General features: G+C 40.5%; 1 protein-coding gene across 1 annotated transcript in view; it reads left to right on the forward strand.

The window, feature by feature from the left end:
- Positions 1-18374, forward strand: part of LOC109032162 (cubilin) — a 52891-nt gene that overhangs the window by 20073 nt on the left and 14444 nt on the right. Inside the window, exon 4 of the mRNA XM_072305490.1 lies at positions 11126-11254. Within this exon, the coding sequence (XP_072161591.1) occupies positions 11126-11254 (129 nt within the window). The remainder of the gene's footprint in view (positions 1-11125; positions 11255-18374) is intronic.

The raw sequence follows: 18374 nt of genomic DNA on the forward strand, positions 1-18374 counted from the left end.
TTGAACTTGCAACAAAAAGAGCTCCAAATACTCTTGGCCTTACTTCCGTCACCGTCCCTTTACCCCCAAATAGCCCTCCCACCTCCCCGACTATCCTCCCCTTTCCCTTAATTAGGTCATTGGAAAAAAAGTAGGTACACTCAATATAAAATTTCCGAGTAGAATAAATGTGTGCGCCCCATGCAGCCGCCCTCCCCCCCCCCCGTTCCCCAACCTCCGCAAAAATTGATTCGTCCGATTTCTGGTTAGATGACACTGTGCAACTGCACAAAAAGGTAGAAAGTGATCCTCATTTGGTTCGACGCGCTGAGTTGGATGGTGACAGGTGATCCCCGTTTTCATGCATCGCATTCGTACCGAGTGTAAAGGAAATCGCTTCGGCAAATTTTTCTCTAGGTGGGGGGGGGGGGAGTTAACCGGTACGGCAGCTTTATATAGAGTAATAAAATCTAAAAAATCTAAAACCTTATTAAAAATAAACGACTTGTCGAATCGGATAAAACAGCAATGAAATATTCAGTCACCCTCAAGAGAAGAGATGTTGAGAGAAATGTTCGGTTTCAGTAGCTCAAAGTATGAGAATCTTTAAAAGTCACAACAGAGGCTCTTTTTTTAAAAACGTGTCGGGGACTTGGAGCAGTTGGGAGAAGTTTTTAACAAGAAGATAAACTTGAGAGTCATGGTGGGGAAAAATACGGCGATCTTCTTCAGATTTAGCGGCTTAAAATACACGTGAAGCTACCAATCAAAGACCGCCAGAAATTCCAGTTCTTTTGTATTTGGGACAAAAATGGCTGATAGTGCCTCTTTTGGCCGGGAAAATCGGATTCTCCGGAAAATTAAAAGGTTATTAGAGAAAACGGTCATGGTCATATTCGGTTCAAGCAGCTCAAGATGCACAGAAATTGGTACACTGAGGAGACCAATAAATTTGTTTGTGCATTCTGAACAGGAAAATTTCCGCAGAAATACCGAAAGTGCAAAGTCAATTTTCCGATGGACATCAGCTTCTCCGGAAAACTGGAAGGTGCGAAGGCGATGCATGAAAACGGGGGTCACCTGTCACCATCAAACTCGACAGTGGCGTGGCGTGCTTTGCGATATATCGATTGTAATGCCATTTAAACCTATGGAAAAGGATCGATAAACAGGATGTTCGCAGCGAACATCTTAATAATCGATTCTTAACCATAGGTTTAAATGGCATAACAATCGATATATCGCAATTCACGCCACGCCACTGAAACTCGACGCGTCGAACTAAATGAGGGTCACTTTCTACCTTTTGTGCAGTTGCACAGTGTCATCCTACCAGGAGTAACATCGGACGAGTTGAAATCAATTTTTTCGGAGGTTGGGGAACGGGGGGGAGGGCGGCGATTGAAAAAGCTTGTAAGGTGAAACAAATAACGACTATAACCTTTGACTTCGCTACTCAGATTTTTCAGCTGTCTCTCGGGGGAAACTTTGCAAGTCTCTGAACGTTGATCGATAATGCTTTAAAACTTTTAATTGCACTAAGAGCTGAGCAGGAGAGTATGTGTTCATTAATTTCGTAGGAGATATACGCCAGGAGAAAGGAAAGCAAGTTATCTCATATATTGGGTAAATACCGCATTTTAGTATCTTTTCTCTTTAAAATGTGAGGAAATATGAGAAAATAGTCATTATAACGATTAATGCTTCTTTGCATTGTTTTCTTTTCTGTGAAAAATTTAATGAAAATTTAAAGTTATTCTGAACCAGCAAGTAAAAACTTTCACGGTAGAAAGACATTTTTTTCGACACCAATAATAACTCCACATTACTTTCAAAACATCTCTTACCTCTCTTCCCTGTTCTGCAATTGTCGCTAAAATTGCTGAGAACATAATCAATCCTCCCTTTCAAATCACGGAGGATGGGCCTCCCCAATTTTTAGAAAATAACGGAGAAAGCTTAAAAAAGGTTACAAAAATTCTTCACTGCAATCGAGAAACGTGATCTGGTAGTTCAACGTCGATATACATGGTGCAGACAATCAGCAAGCGTTGGCAATTTGCAAGCGGCACGCGTGTTAACTCACTAAATTGCAACAATTCGAATCTACATAGTAAAGGTAGCATCGACAAAGAACCATAAAATCACAACCACGGCTTGGAGCGCCTTCAAATCCCGGTGATACTTTCAGCTTTGCCAGGCAGCTAGTTTAGTTACCCATAGGAATCAAACCTAACTTATAGGTCACTGATTCCAATTCTCGTGCTCGCGAGTGTGCCGGGTAGTGCCCAGTAGCGTGGCGTATATGATAGAATCGATTATAAGGCGTTCGTTGTGAACACCCTTTTTATCGATCTTTTTCATAGGTTTAAATGACGGATCAATCGATATAACGCAAAGTACGCCATGCCACTGGTAGTACCATGCCTTTATGCAGAAAAAAGCGATTGGTTGAATTCTTATATCATAATTATATTCTCTATTCCTTTGCATCTGAATTTTACATTTTATCCCATTCAACACTGATAGATTGCAATTTGCCGGCGATTGCTAATTGCCTGCGACATATCGTCACCTTCCCGGCAAAGTATCACAAGCGCCATGCGACGTTTAAAAATTTCCGCCGCCATTTTATTTTTTTACAGAGAAATCGTTCAACGAACCTGTCCGAAAATTTCACTGAATTTTCTTTGTGCTGCCGATAAAATTTACTGAAATTTCCAAACAGATTCAACCAAAAATTTCTCAGTAAAGAAATAAAATGGCGGCGGAAATTTGTAAACGTCGCATGGCGCTTGTGATACTTTGCCGGGAAGGTGACGATATACAGCCGTGCTAAGTACGCCGTATGAACATTCGAGAGTTGCCAAATTTCCTTCACTAAAATGTTTATTTTGGGGGGAATTTATGAATATTTTTCCCTGAAATTTTCAGTGACTACGGTTGAAATCGAGAGCAAAATTAACCGAAAAATTGGAGGAAAAATATTCATAAGTTTACTAGGAAATTTTTGTCTCATCAAAGGAAATTTGGCAACGCCAGAGGGCACATACGGCGTTTTTCCTGAGCACGGCAGTATACTCCCCTCCATCAGTAACACGGCCATCATTACACGAATCGAACAAGAGAAGTTTACATTTCTTCCGGGGATGAAAGTGGTCCGACGAGGAAATTTCATTTTCGTTAGTGAGCGATGCTGTTGTATTTTTAAACCCCTCGCTTCTCTTCCCCGGTCCGACTTGATTCAACCCGTCTCTGTTGCTGATCGCTCACCAACACCGGAGCGCCGAGAGCAAACTATCTCTATCAACTGGCAGCGCATTGTTTTTATAGGAGAAATAAAAAAAACTCCCGCCGACAGTGTTGCCGATCCACACGTCAAATCCGGCCACTCCCTCCGGGTTTCCCGGCTGACCGGCAACGCCGCCCGGCGGTCTAAACCCTCGTCAAGGTATTCTTCTTCGTCCGTTGACTCTCATTCAAAATGGCGTGTCTGAACGCTTGCGTCTCTCCGGCGTAATGGTCGGTCCGAAGTCGGAAGTTTAGTGTCCTCCGTCGTTTTAAACTTTTCTTCTGACGTTTTCAGCGTGAAGATTATTTCCTCGTTTCAGCAGCCCCCTCCCCTCCCCCCTCCCGTTTCGCTCACCTTAAATTTTTAATGGTTTCTCCTCCGACCCGGGACCGTCCCGTCCGCTGACGCTCGGAGGGACAGCCGGAAGTTGGGAATGAAGGGCTTTTAAGCTGTGTGAATGGCGTTTTAAGGGACCGCGGGATCTGCTAATTCCGTTTTTATTGGTCGAGGCGCTTCTGCCATTGTCGTGAATATTTGAGTGTGGTCTGTTATTAGTTAAATTGAATCAGGGAGCCCCTTTGGTGACTCCAAGGCAATGTAATTGCATTGTTGGATACAGGGGGTTACCCCTGGTTACTTCGCAGTCGAACCCCCACACTACGGGCTTTTCGTGACCTAGAAAATCATTTTTGCTGCGTTGAAAAACCTGGGTCATAATTCGAAATTTTGAAGACAGTTATTATAGACTTTGAAATTATTAGACTTCAAGGCAATGAAAGGAAATTGAAATTGTATTGTTGAATACAGGGGGGGTCAACCCTGGTTACTTCACAGTCCAATCCCCACACTAAGGGCTCCTCGTGACCTAAAAAAGCATTCTTGCAGCCTTGAATTACCTGTGTCATAACTCGAAATGTTGAAGACAATTACAGACTTTAAATTTATTAGACTCTTTCGTTCAAAATTTAGCGAAGGTCGAAAAATATCATGGAAATTGGTACAGTGGATCATTATTTATAGCTCGGGGACACAGGCCAATCATTCAAACGGTAATGTATCCCATTTCCAAGTTAGTGAAATGATATGGTTTAGGTATTACACATGGGCAACTATTTCGACTCGGCGGTAATGCTAGGTTGCATACCACATCCAGAGCAGGGATTTTGCACGATTTGTGAAATTGTGAATGCAGCTTTATTATTACACGCTGCAATGAGCAGACAGTAAAATTATGGGCTCTATTCGAGATATGTGCGTATTCCATGACCGTAATCGAATATTTATAACTCTCCCATCTTTATTTCAAATGTCTCACTCTTGGTTTGTTCAAAAAAGTATGTGCAGGATAATTTACTGCATTCTTTGATTCTAAGGCACAATTCTAAGGAAACGATTTAATTTACGGCAACTTGCGTAGTTTCTCATGTAAATCTGATGCTGTAAAAATTGCATCTAACTTGACAGTTTTTTCAAGTAAAGTGCCCGCACGAAACATACTGCTTACAAAAATTGAACTACATTTTGCCATTCGAAACTACAATTTCGGGCTCATTATAAAAACGACTGCGTGCCATTAAGTTTCCTCTGCAGATAGGTGTTTTTATGTGGATTGCATTTTGCAAAAAGGAACCAAGAGCATTCCAATGTCGCTAGGAATGTGCAACTTTTTCTACCTTGCAAATATGAATTGATCATCTTTACAAGTTTTATCTTCACTCCCGCAATAAACTATGAATTTAACACGAAAATTACCTTTATAAATTTAATGTTTTGTGTGACTTCCGTCATTTTCTTGCAAAGAATGTCAGTTGCACAATCCTAACAACATTGGAATGCTCTTGGTCCCTTTTTGCAAAATGCAAATCCATGTAAGAACTAGACATTTTGGTTCATCACTGCAAAATGTACTCCAATGTTTGTGTTGCAGAGGGCTCTTGTAAGGTATTAGTCAGGAAGGGGTTTTTTCCGTAAAGCGAAACCCTGCAACAACAGCTTCGCTTGTCACGTGGATTACCCGGATAATCCCTGTAACGAGAGCTTGTATCGGAATTCATGCATATGAAGGAAACGCGTCTACTTCCCGGAAGAATTACTGTAAAAGGAACATAGTTAACAGATCCAGTGGAAATCGTCGCATTTTCACTCGTCGCGCCGGTGAAATGGTCTGAATTCTCCTCAGTTTGACTGCAAACGTTGTGAGTAAACACACTCACTTGCACGAAGATTGATCGCAAACTACCGACAATCGATATTTTCCCATTTAAAACAATGGTTAAGAATCGATTCAAAAGGTGTCGGTGCAAACACCCTGAAAATCGATCGTTTTCCATGGGTTTAAATGGCAGATTGATCGAACCATCGCTAGCCATAGAGCATCTCTGATTGATTGCAAAGCGGAGGGATGGTATGTACTCACATACAGCTGACAAAAAGCGCTGATGGTGAAACATCTGACAAAGCGATTTTCTTTGGAAATCGGGGATATCTGCGCGAATGCAAAGTGACACGGCTGAAAAGAAAGCTCTTTGTAGAGCTGCTATTATTTGCATTGAGAATTATACATTACTGAAAAAAAGTTTAATAGTATGAGCCGAAAGTTCCGTGTTCTATATTGTTCGAATCATTCGGTTCGTCAAATTGGGGATGAGGTTTTCGAAATTGAACTGTTAGATTAAATCAAACTGAAAATAGAAGTTCAATTAGACGAGTCGAATGTGCGATCTTGTGCATCGATAGCTCGATTGCCATATCGACGGGTAAACTCATGAAAGGCGCACCTTGGTTTGCATAGTTGTAGACAAGTAGTCATGCTTAATTTTTTTATTTGAAAACTTATCATCGTAGTTAATTGACTTCCGGTACTTTTTCATTGATATGTTTTAAGAATAATTTCGTGGGAATTCTAAGCCATGCATTTTGACTCTTGCCCTATAAACATTTTTTCGTCCTAATTCTTTTGATGCGGATGACCACAACAGTTTGAGTTAATCCAAACGTGAAATTACGCAGCACTGGAAAAAAAAACCACATTGGATCTAGAGTCCAGACTCTTAAAAACATCGACAAGAAAAAGTACTCCTGATTCAATCAGAATCTAGCTTAAATCAAGAACCAAGCCTCTTAATTTAAGCGCATTTCGTTTTGATTCAAGCTTAAATCTGATTGAATCAAGAGTATTTTTTCTTGTCGATGTTTTCAAGAGTCTGGACTCTTGATCCAACGTGTTTTTTTTTTCCAGTGAGGTGTGAATGTTATTCGTTGTAAGAGCCGTCTTCAAATTGGACCACTTTAATTAGGAAGGAACCAAGCCACATCAGCTATTGCCAAATTTATTTGTTTACATAAAAACGGTTGTGCGGATTTTTGTGCATGGTGCGAGGCACATTACTTAATATTTTCAAAAGAATCCGCCCAAAAGTTCTCCTATAAAAAATAGATTGCCCAGTTTTTGGCAATATCCGATGTGGTTTAGTTCTTTTCTGCTAAACGCGGTCCAGTTGACCTTTACTCACACTTGGTCTGAAAAAAACACAATCATGTTTAATTAAAAAAGGGCGATCACGAGACAGAAAAAAACTCACCGCTGGCAGCAAAGTGAGAGTTTCGAAATCATCGAAATCTCAGTTCTGTAACTGCCCGTAATCGCGCGCGTTAAACGAAACGATAAGCTGATTGTGAGTAGAAAACCAAAACTCCTGCATTGCGCAAGGTATGCAACCTAGCATCACCGTCGAGTTTAAATAGTTGCCGTGACCCAACTGATGGCCAGTGTTGGAAGTTCGAGAGGAATATTATTTCTCGGTGCGATCATGGGGATTCATTTTCGTTCAGGGAAATGTAAACTTCGAAATTTTTCGTTTTGATCCCTTCATTATTAGCAGCTTCGGTGAGTGGGGCCCATCTGCTAAATTCCCTAGTTATAACCCAATTTTGAGGACTGTTCTTGTTTAAATAAGAGGAAACGCAGTCGTCGAATTTTATCGCGAAACTCGACTGCGTTGCAATTAATACTGCAGGCTGTCCTAGATTGAAACGCCACTTGAAAAGTACGTTAGCCAAGTTCATTCTAATAAAATAGGTATTTCCTGGAAAACTTGTGTATTGAATCTTTTAGCATTTGCATAGAATTTCATACGCATTTTTTCTACTTTTCCTAAAAATTTTAAGGAGAAATATTGACCACATGTTCTTTTTTTATTATCCTTTTTCCTTTTCTTCTTCTTTCTCCCTCACCCTCCTCTTCTTCTATTCCTCCTCTTCCTCTCTTCTTACTGGGGATGAAAGCCGGCATTGTTTCCATTTCTCGGACGGTCGTCCAGGTATCCTCATACCTCGTGGTCGTCCAATCATACAAATTTCGGCTAGCTTCTCATCCTCCAACCCTATCTCATAAAATTCTTCATATCGTCGCCTTTCGGCCAAAGTGTCAGCAGCGCCATGCGAAGTTTCAAAATTTCCGCCGCCGTTTCATTTTTTTACAGAGAAATTGTTGGTTGAATCCGTCCGAAAATTTCACTGAATTTTATCGGCAGCACAAAGAAAATTCAGTGAAATTTCCGGATAGCTTCGTTGAACAATATCTCTGTAAAAAAATACAATAGCGGTGGAAATTTTGAAACGTCGCATGGCGCTGCTGACACTTTGGCCGAACGGCGACGATATATAAAAATTCCGTCAAGGGAAATTCGGCAAGAATCGAACGCTCATGCGAGGTTTTTCTTCAGCACGACAGAGTGTACTTGTACATGCAAAGGAAGAACGCCGTATGAACATTCGAGTGTTGCCAGATTTCCTTCGATAAAATGTTCATTTTTAAGGAAAGTTATGAATATTTTCCCTTGAAATTTTCAGGACTTTTCGGTGGAATTGCGAGCAAAGGTATCTGACAAATTGGAAGGAAAATATTCATGAGTTTACCAGGCAATTCGTGTTTTATCAAAGGGAATTTGGCAACGCCTGAAGGTTCATACGGCGTTCTTCCTTAACACGGCAGTGTACTCGTACGTGCTTCGTGCAGATCGGAATCAATCGATCGGAAAAGCGCGCGACGCTGGCTTGTAAACTTGCACTTACGCGAAACGACGCTTGTTGCCTCACGGTCGAGAGGAGAAGTCATTACCGAGTAACGTTCGAAATCATTGCCTTTTACACGGCGAGGTGTATTCTAACTGCGAACTCGGTGGCTTATAAACCCATACTGCCATGCCAAGTAACAGCGCCGTAAGAACATTCGGGTGTTGCCAAATTTCCTCTCAAAAGTAGAGTCCCTTTATACTGAGAGACAATGTGAATCCATTTCTGATCGGTTCCCGTATTTGAGGCCTTCACAGTGTCACAAACGGGAACAAAGATTACATTTTCACCGATTGCAAAGATGATAATCTGGAATGGACCAGGGAATTACGGGTTCGGCAAGGAGCAAACGGAATGAGAGAAGGAACGGAGAAGGGAGTTTGAGAATGGGCCGATCAAAGATTACGAAAAACGTTCAATTTCTGTAATCTTTGTTCCCGTTTGTGACTCCACGAGGGGATGTTATCTTGAATCTCAGTATGAAGGGACTCTACTCAAAAGTATATATTTTTGAGGAAAGGCATGAATATTTTACCTTGAATTCTACAGACGTTTTACATCGAATTACGAACAAAATCCCGTGAAAAATCGGAGGAGACATCTTCACGAATGTTCCTGAAAATGGAGATGTTGCATGTGTGAGGGATTTGCGATTTGACCATTGATTCTCACGTAAAAGTTCGCGAGAAACACGATGGTGCCACTGGTTTTCTCAGAAATCGTCTCCCAAGCTCAAAAAAAGCTCTCAGAGTGAGGCCAAAATGGAGGGGATATCCCGCCCTACCCTGAGAGTCCACCTCTACATCAAAACAAACTCTCCATGCAAAGATAGGGAGCAAATACATTAGCAGGGTCGTCACTTCATTTGGGGACTCCAAAACTGAAAACACGGCATCACTGCTAATGTATTTGCTCCCTATCTTTGCATGGAGAGTTTGTTTTGATGTAGAGGTGGACTCTCAGGGAAGGGTGGGATATCCCCTCCATTTTGGCCTCACTTTGAGAGCTTTTTTTGAGCTTGGGAAACGATTTCTGAGAAAACCAGTGGCACCATCGTGTTTCTCGCGAATTTTTACGTGAGAATCAATGGTCAAATCGCAAATCCCTCACACATGCAACATCTTCATTCTGCAGACGTTTTAGATCGAATTACGAACAAAATCCCGTGAAAAATCGGAGGAGACACCTTCACGAGTGTTCTTGAAAATTCGTGATTTGTAGAAAGCAGTTTGGCGATGCCTGATGGCTCATACGGCGTTTTGCCTTAGCACGGCAGCAGTGGCGTGGCGTGAATTGCGATGTATCGATTGTTATGCCATTTAAACCTATGGTAAAGAATCGATTATTAGGGTGTTCGCTGCGAACACCCTGTTTATCGATCCTTTTACATAGGTTTAAATGGCATAACAATCGATACATCGCCACTGCACGGCAAAATGGTGGAATCATTTTTGTAGTTCCGCCTCACCGTTATGCTCTGTTACATGAGCCCCCCCCCCCCCCCGCTTCCGCAACCCCGATTATTTCATACCTCATTTTCCGCTTTCATCGGGGGCAATAAAAACGCTTGCATTTACCCCCCCCCCCCCCCTCCCTCGAGCATTTATTTTATTCATGCAGCTTTTCAGATCTTTTACGGCGCTCCCGTCCATCTTTCCACGCTCTATTACGCCGTCATATCTCGAAAAGTCGTCTCGAAGGCGAAGGAGCGTAAGTCCATTCCAAGATTGCTTGATTGACTCGAACAATTGATTTTTTTGCAAAAATGTACCCGTGCAATTTTAATCCAAAAGTTTTCTGATCATTGCATGAGACCCGAGGAAAACTAGTGAAATTTTCAGTTTAATATGCCCAAGATTTTCCTTGTTCGTGTGAAATTTGCGAGAGGAGAGTTCGCAGCATTGAAATGAAGTTCTGTTCTTACGTGGAAGAAAAAGAGGTAGGAAAACAGCAAGAAAAGTAGCAAGAAAAGGAAATGAGGGAGGAGTAAGGAAAAGAGAATAATTCCTTCTCTCCTGACAGTTGCGTTTCTCACGAAAATTTCGTATAATGCAATCGAGAATTTCCATTGGTTAAATTGGCAGAATTTTTTATTCGACGACAGAAACTTTCTTATGCCCTTTGCACACATTGCAAGTTTTAAGTTGAAAGTGGGGGTCATCGATGAGTGATGCACCGATGACCCCCACTTTCAGCAAAATACTTGCGACGTGTGCAAAGGGCAATATCTGAAGAGGCGAAAAAATTTCTCAGGGATGCCATGGGTGGATTCTCGGGCAATTTTGGTTGTTAAACCCAACATGACATCCGGTAATTCCTGGATTTCACAAACCCCCAGAAATTTCGTTTTTCTGTGAGAACTGAAACCTGGAAAATCCTCTCTTCCTAAGAAATGACGGATTTAGCGCTAAAAATCCGCCATGGTACGTTTTTCCTGATCCTTCCCTCATTTGAACTATACTGCCTTGCTAAAGAGGAACGCCGTATGAACATTCGAGAATTACCACATTTCCTTCGATAAAACGTTTATTTTTGCGGAACGTTATGAATGTTTTTCCATGAAATTTTCAGGAACTTGAGTTGAAATTGCGCGCAAAATTACCTATCTGAAAAATTGGAAGGAAAATTTTCACAAGTTTACCAGGAAATTCGTGTTCTATCAAAGGAATTTTGGCAACGCCTGGAGGTTCATACGGCGTTCTTCCTTAGCACGACACAGTAGGCCCGTGATATGACTTTCCATTCATTTCAATATTTATTGATTTGTTTATTTTCTTCCAGTCACTGTAGCAGTCACCACATCAATATTTACCAGGGTCCAAACAACAGTAGCCACCTACTGATGACCATCTGCTCTGATAAAGAAGAGGAGCTCGTTTTCTCAGGGCCTCATCTTTTATTTGAGTTTAAGTAAGTTCATTCATCGCTCTTTTGTGTTTTAACTACTAATCGATGTGAAATATATTAAGTGACTGCATGTTAAGGAATACACTTTGTGTGCATGTCATATTCTGAAGATTCTGAGCATATTATAGGTACCAGAAAATCCCCTGGATTTATAAAAAAAAAAACTGAAAATTAATTGAAAAGGCCGAACAAATGCCGGGCTTGCCCCTTCCTCCGCCTCAAATGGTGCGTATTGACAGCACAGATGACAATTTATTGAGTACATAATTAGATCAAGGATCTCACCCAACACGAGCGTATTCAAATCACGCGCCACTGAATGTATGACCGCTGTTTGGACCAATCACAAAGCTGCATTGCGTCGCACTAGCGCATGCTGGCGAGTTAGTATAAATCGCATACACGGTAATTCATATACTGGGTGTCTGATGGGTAAATTGCATACTAGCATCAAATAGTTGGTTGGTGGGTACCGAACATCAAACTGTACTCTTGTTATGATTTGTAGCCTAACCTCATTTCGGAAAAGGCAAAAGAGCAATATAGACAGCAGAATTTGACATTTATTATTTGAAATGTCGATATTCTTGAGAATATCTGAAACACATCTCACCCTCGGACCCTCAAGGAAGAAGAGATGGTGATAATTAATTAGAGATTAATAGCCAATAAGGTGACTAGGATGGTCCGAGAGTCGTTGATTATTTTTGATGTTTGGTACCAAGCAACTTTTTTGAGGGTTTACAACTTTACAAGAGATAATTAGAACAAACTCAACAATTTCACAAGGCCGCTGAAGTTATCTTTCTATCACCTTCCAGTCTTTCTCCATGGCCATGACCAGTTGAAGTCAGCAGAAAGCGGCTTTTCAGGGTACTAAAGTGTACAAATAAAGCCTAATGATGAAAAGGAAAAATTTTAGGAGGCAGAGGCCGAAGTTTTGCTGGGGTCTCTCCAACAACTCAGGTCTCTGATAAGTTGGACAGCGATAGCAGAAAATGTAAAACCTCAAATACGAGACTATTTTTCTCTACTTCCATTGTCAGCTGCGACATAAGTTACAGGAGTTATTAACGACATAAGATGTTACGACAATTTCACTTACCTCTGCTCAAAGATAGAGTGATGATGTTAGTTACCAAGGATTGGAGCAATTGCCACTAGTGGCTTGTTTTAGAGGCTGCCAATAAGGTTTCTTGAAACCAAGCAAACCTGCAGTTTGACTTGCTGTTATCATTTATCCAAATGCTGGGTTATCAAGAAACTTTCAGTGGCTAAGCTTCCTTGTCGGGGACTCCTTATACTCCCGTTATCTCTTGATTTCTCAACTGGAGTTCGTAGGGTCTTCAATTTAAAGTGTGAACAAACTAGCGTCAAGCCAAATCAAGCTGCCAGGGCACAGGGCTACACACGTATTGAGAGGAATGAGACGTAACAAGATGATTCATGCAGGATGAACAAATTGGCCTGACTAAATTATGTTAAGTAAACTGTTGAGATCAAACATCAGACCTTTTGGAAGATTTTTAATGAAAATAAGAGTAAGCTGTTCAAGTGACTTGGAAAGAACAGATACGAATGAAGTCAAGGACGGGAACCAGAGCCGGATTTAGGTTTTTGCCGCCTGGTGCCCAGAAAATTTTGCCGCCCCCCCCCCCCCCCTCCAGGACTGGGTAATATCTTATAGAAACACGCGATGCGCACGGAATGTGAGTTTCAAACAAGTCGGTCATTTTGAGTTCACGAATGACGTTTCCAATGCTCATGCTGGGCATTGGATGTTCTCCCAGTAAAGTGTAAAGTCTCCGAATACGTACTTCACTTCAAATTAATTTTTTTTAATTATAAGGGTTCGAAAAAATGAATGATCATTTAGGTATTCCTTTGTAACCACTACAGTCCTTTTCTTTGATTATTGTCCCAGTTTGATTTTTGTTGCCATCTTGAAGTTTTGTGACGTCAGGCGGGTTCCACTTTCGCAAGCGAATCTGTTGTAGCGCACATTTCAAATCTTCGCCTGCTCTCATCAAGATGAGGACGAGAAGCAGCATTGTTTGATACATAAGTGAGATGACGATGAGATATAAATTATCCGTCACATTCCTTCCCAGAAATGTGCCTGTTCCAGCTGAATTTAGTTTTTTATTTCTGAATGATAAAAGAATCTCAAAGGATCGAAATATGACTAATTCCTAGCTCTGTAGCTTGCAAGATAACACCCTTACCTGAGTTATGAATTTTTCCAGTATCGTTGAAATATAAGTAGAGTACCTAGTAGCGGCACCCAGTGTCACAGTATGTCATATTTGATGTAGGTAATTCTCATCCAAATAAGAGAAGAATAAATATTTACCTTCATTACCACCAAGTAGACGAAAGTTCCACTATGTGAACTTAGTTGGCCAATAAAAATGCAAACAATGAAGCAATTATTTTTATTTCCTGACTCCAAATGGTAAGAATTATGGTAAGAATTCTAAGGCATAGTAAAAACTGTATTTATCATTCCTCAATTAATACAAGGTTGACTGTTTGCATGGAAATGATAGTACATTAGTTGGCTTATGTATTATTCTAAACTTTAGATTAAGTTGATGAAGGTAGCAGGTTATCGTCAGCAAGAGCCGTTGATATGAGTATGTAGTTTAGAATGGCCGATTTTTAATTCTTCCAGAGGAGCATCATTAGCATTTAATACAAAACTCTCTGGGGTCTCTGGATACTATGCCACCTCTTATCAAGAATGTTTATGCTAATTTTGTTGCTATATGGTGATGGGAGAGATAATTTCAAGATTATTTTGGTAAAAGTCGGACAAATATGAGGATGCCAAGTTTATAAGAAAATCTCACAAACCAAAGTGAAAATTGTTTCATGCCTCTGCAATTTTCAGCTTCGCGCTAGGTTTTCGCAAGAAGGTCAGCACAGCGCGCTGATCAAACTTTTGTGGAATTTCTTGGTAATTTTAGAATGTGTGCCGAAGTCACAGTAAGTATTCCACAAGAATTGCAAATCTGAAAAATCTAGAAAAATAACAAGTACCTCTCAGCCTCCGCGCAATTTGCACCCCTGCTAACTAATGTTGGAGAATAGAGAACACTTTACCCTCAAAACATTACTCGCACTGATTTTAAACTAATATGTGATTATATGTGTACGATGGTGGATCTGAGCTGTACTTACTTACCAAACTTTGTTGAGCTAAGTTGTTACTAAGGGGAAATTCATTAACTGCTGCCAAGGATTCACAAACTCTGACCTTGATAAATATTTCCGACATATACTTGAGATACAGTCAGATGTTTAGAATTCTGGACATTCAGTTATTGTTCACATACAAAAGAAATTGACTTACAAATACAACCGTTTTATATTTACATAACTGCTCGACAGAACATACCGACAGTTGTGATTAGGTTCTCAACAGCACTCTGATAGCGGTGATAGCTAAAGGATCCCTACCCTGCGGCAAAAATGGAGTTGATTGAAATTTTGATTCACATGGTGCTAATGCTGTCAAGACAAAATTACACTCCACGCACAGTCAAAGAGTATTTTGATAAGTAAGATTATCCATTAAGGAAGTTGCACAAATCACAAATCAAACCGAAGGACATGGACAAACCAAGGAGCCAGCTCAGAAACTCGGCGATTCAGTTTCTCTCACTGCAAGAGGTGGAACCATCCAAAGTACCACTAATGTTAAGTTGAAGGGGTGAATTACTTATTTAAAGAGTGATAAGTCATTTTGGGACTTTTCCGAAGAGATTTAAAGGAAAAAATTGGAAAATGTTGAACTATAAAATGAACGTAAACAATCCGCCATTATATCAAAGCTGACGCACAAATGAAACAAGCGCTAAACACAAGGGGAAAAAGTACATACGTAGATAGATTTTGATTTATAAGGAAAATGGTGAAAAAGTTAGGAAATTCATATTGGAAATTGAAGCTTTAAGATATAAAGAACTTCAGATAATTAATACAGTTTACTTAGAAACGGAGTTAAAGAAGGCAAAGTTAAGGAATCTCAGAAAGAACAGGGTATTTTGTAGGAAAGGGTTGGTAAGTCTAGTATTGAATCGACGTATCGACATATCGAACAGGGACTATCGCTAGTCTCGAAAAACCCCTGTAAAATACACACTAATACTATAAGCTGTTATGAGGAATCTTATGGGAGCGCACTCACACATACAAAAAATCGCTTTTTCAAGCGATTTTTTGCAAGAGAACAAAGCAAAACTTCACTAGCGATCGAGATTTTTGCGAGATTTTTACAATGATTAAACGGCCAGGGTGAAAGGAAAGTTCTCTCCAGTTGATCACTGGGAGAACAAAACACACGGCAAAAGCGAAATCCGATTCTCCGATAGTCAGAAAAATGCGCATCTGTGCTGGAAAGTGTTGCAAACAAATATTTTAGGCAGAGGAAATGATTCTTCAAGGATTGAGGATTTGAGACACAAAAAAGGCGAAAATGAAAAATTAAATTAAATGTGGATGCTAAAGTGCGAAACCTCGTATTTCCGTCACGTTGTTCCAGAATTTCCGCTTCTATTTAATTTTTTCAAAATGAAACAAGCAAACTTTTTATGGATTGAGATTTATAATACTCTGCTTACAGGGAAAACATTTCAAGAAATTGCGTTGACTACTTTTCATTGAGTAAAGTATCACAGGAAGCTTGGGACGTCGTAAACGGAGATTCGTGGTTTCGCACTTTGGTCATCGATGAACCTACTCAAGTTTTCGAAAAACTTACAAATTAATTTAGTTGAGAAGAAGACGGCCCTCCCCTCACAGTTCATAGAGCCATAGGCGTATCTAGGTCATTTTGCTGCATGGGGGACTGCCCCCACCACCGGGGGGTCGGGGGGATACGGAATACCTCCAGCTTAGAGGGGAGTCCGGGGGGCCTCCCCCGGAAAATTTTTGAAATTTAAAAACTCTATTTCAGCGCATCTCGAGGCATCCGTGGCGCTAATCTTCTTTCAATTTCGTACAAAAATTAGCCAGTTTTATGCATTTTAAGGTTAAAATACTTTCAAATCGTATTAGGCGGCAAATTTGCCGCCAATTGGAGTTGCCCATGATTTTCAGAGAGGATTGAGATGACTCACCCGGAGATGGAATCAATTCGAAATGGAAGTCAGTGCCCCGCCGCTGCCCAGTAGTTTTTCCCTCATTTTTTTCTTTCTCCTTCTTTTTCTACGAGAAAAAAAGAAAACTCCGAAATTTGCCGCCCCTAAAAATTTGCCGCCCGGTGCCATGGCACCTTGGGCCCCCCCGTAAATCCGGCTCTGACGGGAACGCAAGACACTTCGGTACAGGAGCTCCACATGGATGAACTTTGACGGATATCTGGAGACACAAAAACTAAAAGAGCTGACCCACTGGCAAGACACTACTGAAATTGTAGGACTGTATCTTTAACTTATTTAAAATTATTAAAAATTGGCCTCTGTCCTTATTAGGATTGACGAACGGTCACTGCCACAAAGATTGACATAAAATATTCGGGACTCCTAAACGGGCTGCACACAGTTCTTCACTAGAATTTTTCAAATTTTATGGACTCAACAATGTCAGAATGAACTAAGTTCTTCTCAAAGACACTTAAAATTTAAGCCAACAAACTGGTTACATTACCCCAAAAAGCTGGACAGTCTGTGGATAGTATCGATAATTGGCAATCCACCTTATCTAGATGTGAAATATTAGTGCAGAAATAATTAATATTCCAAATGAGAATTATTGGTGGTATTAGGTTAAATAAATTCCTTACATTATTTATAGGAAAGAAGGGCTATGAAATTATGAATGATCGGAAATCAGAATGAATTTCGCGATCGCCCGACAGTTTGACAAACTGGCAAATTATATGAATTACCCTCTCACCATCCATCTGTATATGATTTATCTGATTTCGACGGGAGTATATGATTTATCTTGTATACAATTTATCTGCCCCCCATGCTGGCGCGAGTCGACTGTTCAGCAGAGATTCCTTCTTGAGCTCGGAAGGTCGGGATGACAAAAATCCTGCCGAATTTCCATCGCAAACTGTCTGGTGCGCAATCGGGAGCATCGGTGTTTCCGTTCTGCAGACTCACTGCACTCCCCACGCGCTGCAGGATTTTTGTCAACCCTCGCCTGTCGGGCCAAGCAGGAATCTTTTAAACTCAAACCAACTTAAACGCCTTTTTTTTTAAAGGAAATTCTGCATGATTTCTATTCTATTATCTATATGATTAGGAATTCTAAGTAATAAAGACCATAAGGAATACAAAAAATACAAATAAGGGGCCGTCCATAAATTACGTAAGGCTCTTAGGGGGAGGGGGGGGGTCTATAATAGCCTTTCGGTGCCTTACGAGAGGGGAGGAGAGGGCACGGCTGAGCCTTACGTCAACTTTTTAGCCTATATTTCAAGAAAATGCAAAAATCCATTTTTCGTCAGGTTGATAATAAAATTCAAGATGAAATAGAGGAAATCAGGAAACCATCGATTGCTGACCGATCGAACCATGTCCTATCATTTCTTTTGATTCCCACTTCTCCACTCATTCTCACGATGATGAGTGGTGATTTCATCTTTACGTTAACCTTGTACTTTTAACTATTTACTCCCAAGGAAAAAAAAAATCTTCAATTTTGCTCCATATTTTTGTTTATTAAACTAATTATATCATGAATCTTTCGTGTGAACTTACTCCAGAAGTTTAATTTCACTTATAAAAATTGTGGCTTAAAAATTTCATTGTTTTCTAACGGGAAACGTAATGCTTCGATCTACGATAACTGAAAAAAAAAGGGGGGGGTTATTCGAGCCTTACGTAATTTTTAGAGGGGGGGGGTTAAGGGATGCCTTACGGTGCTGCACAAGGAGAAGTATGGGGGTCTAAAAATGGGGAAAAGGTCTTACGTAATTTATTCTAAAGGATGTTAACTGAACACTATGTTACATTAATTTCTGTCTGGAGTCTGCTTTTTCCTCCAATAAAAAACAAGTTTATTGGACGGCTCCTGTATACCCTTATACAGGCACCCTGAACCTTGGATCCAGAATTTTCTCTGAAGCAAGAGGAGCCCTTTTCAATTACGTTTCAATCAAAATGTA

Source organism: Bemisia tabaci, chromosome 10, assembly GCF_918797505.1.
Source record: "Bemisia tabaci chromosome 10, PGI_BMITA_v3".
Classification (NCBI taxonomy): Eukaryota; Metazoa; Arthropoda; class Insecta; order Hemiptera; family Aleyrodidae; genus Bemisia; species Bemisia tabaci.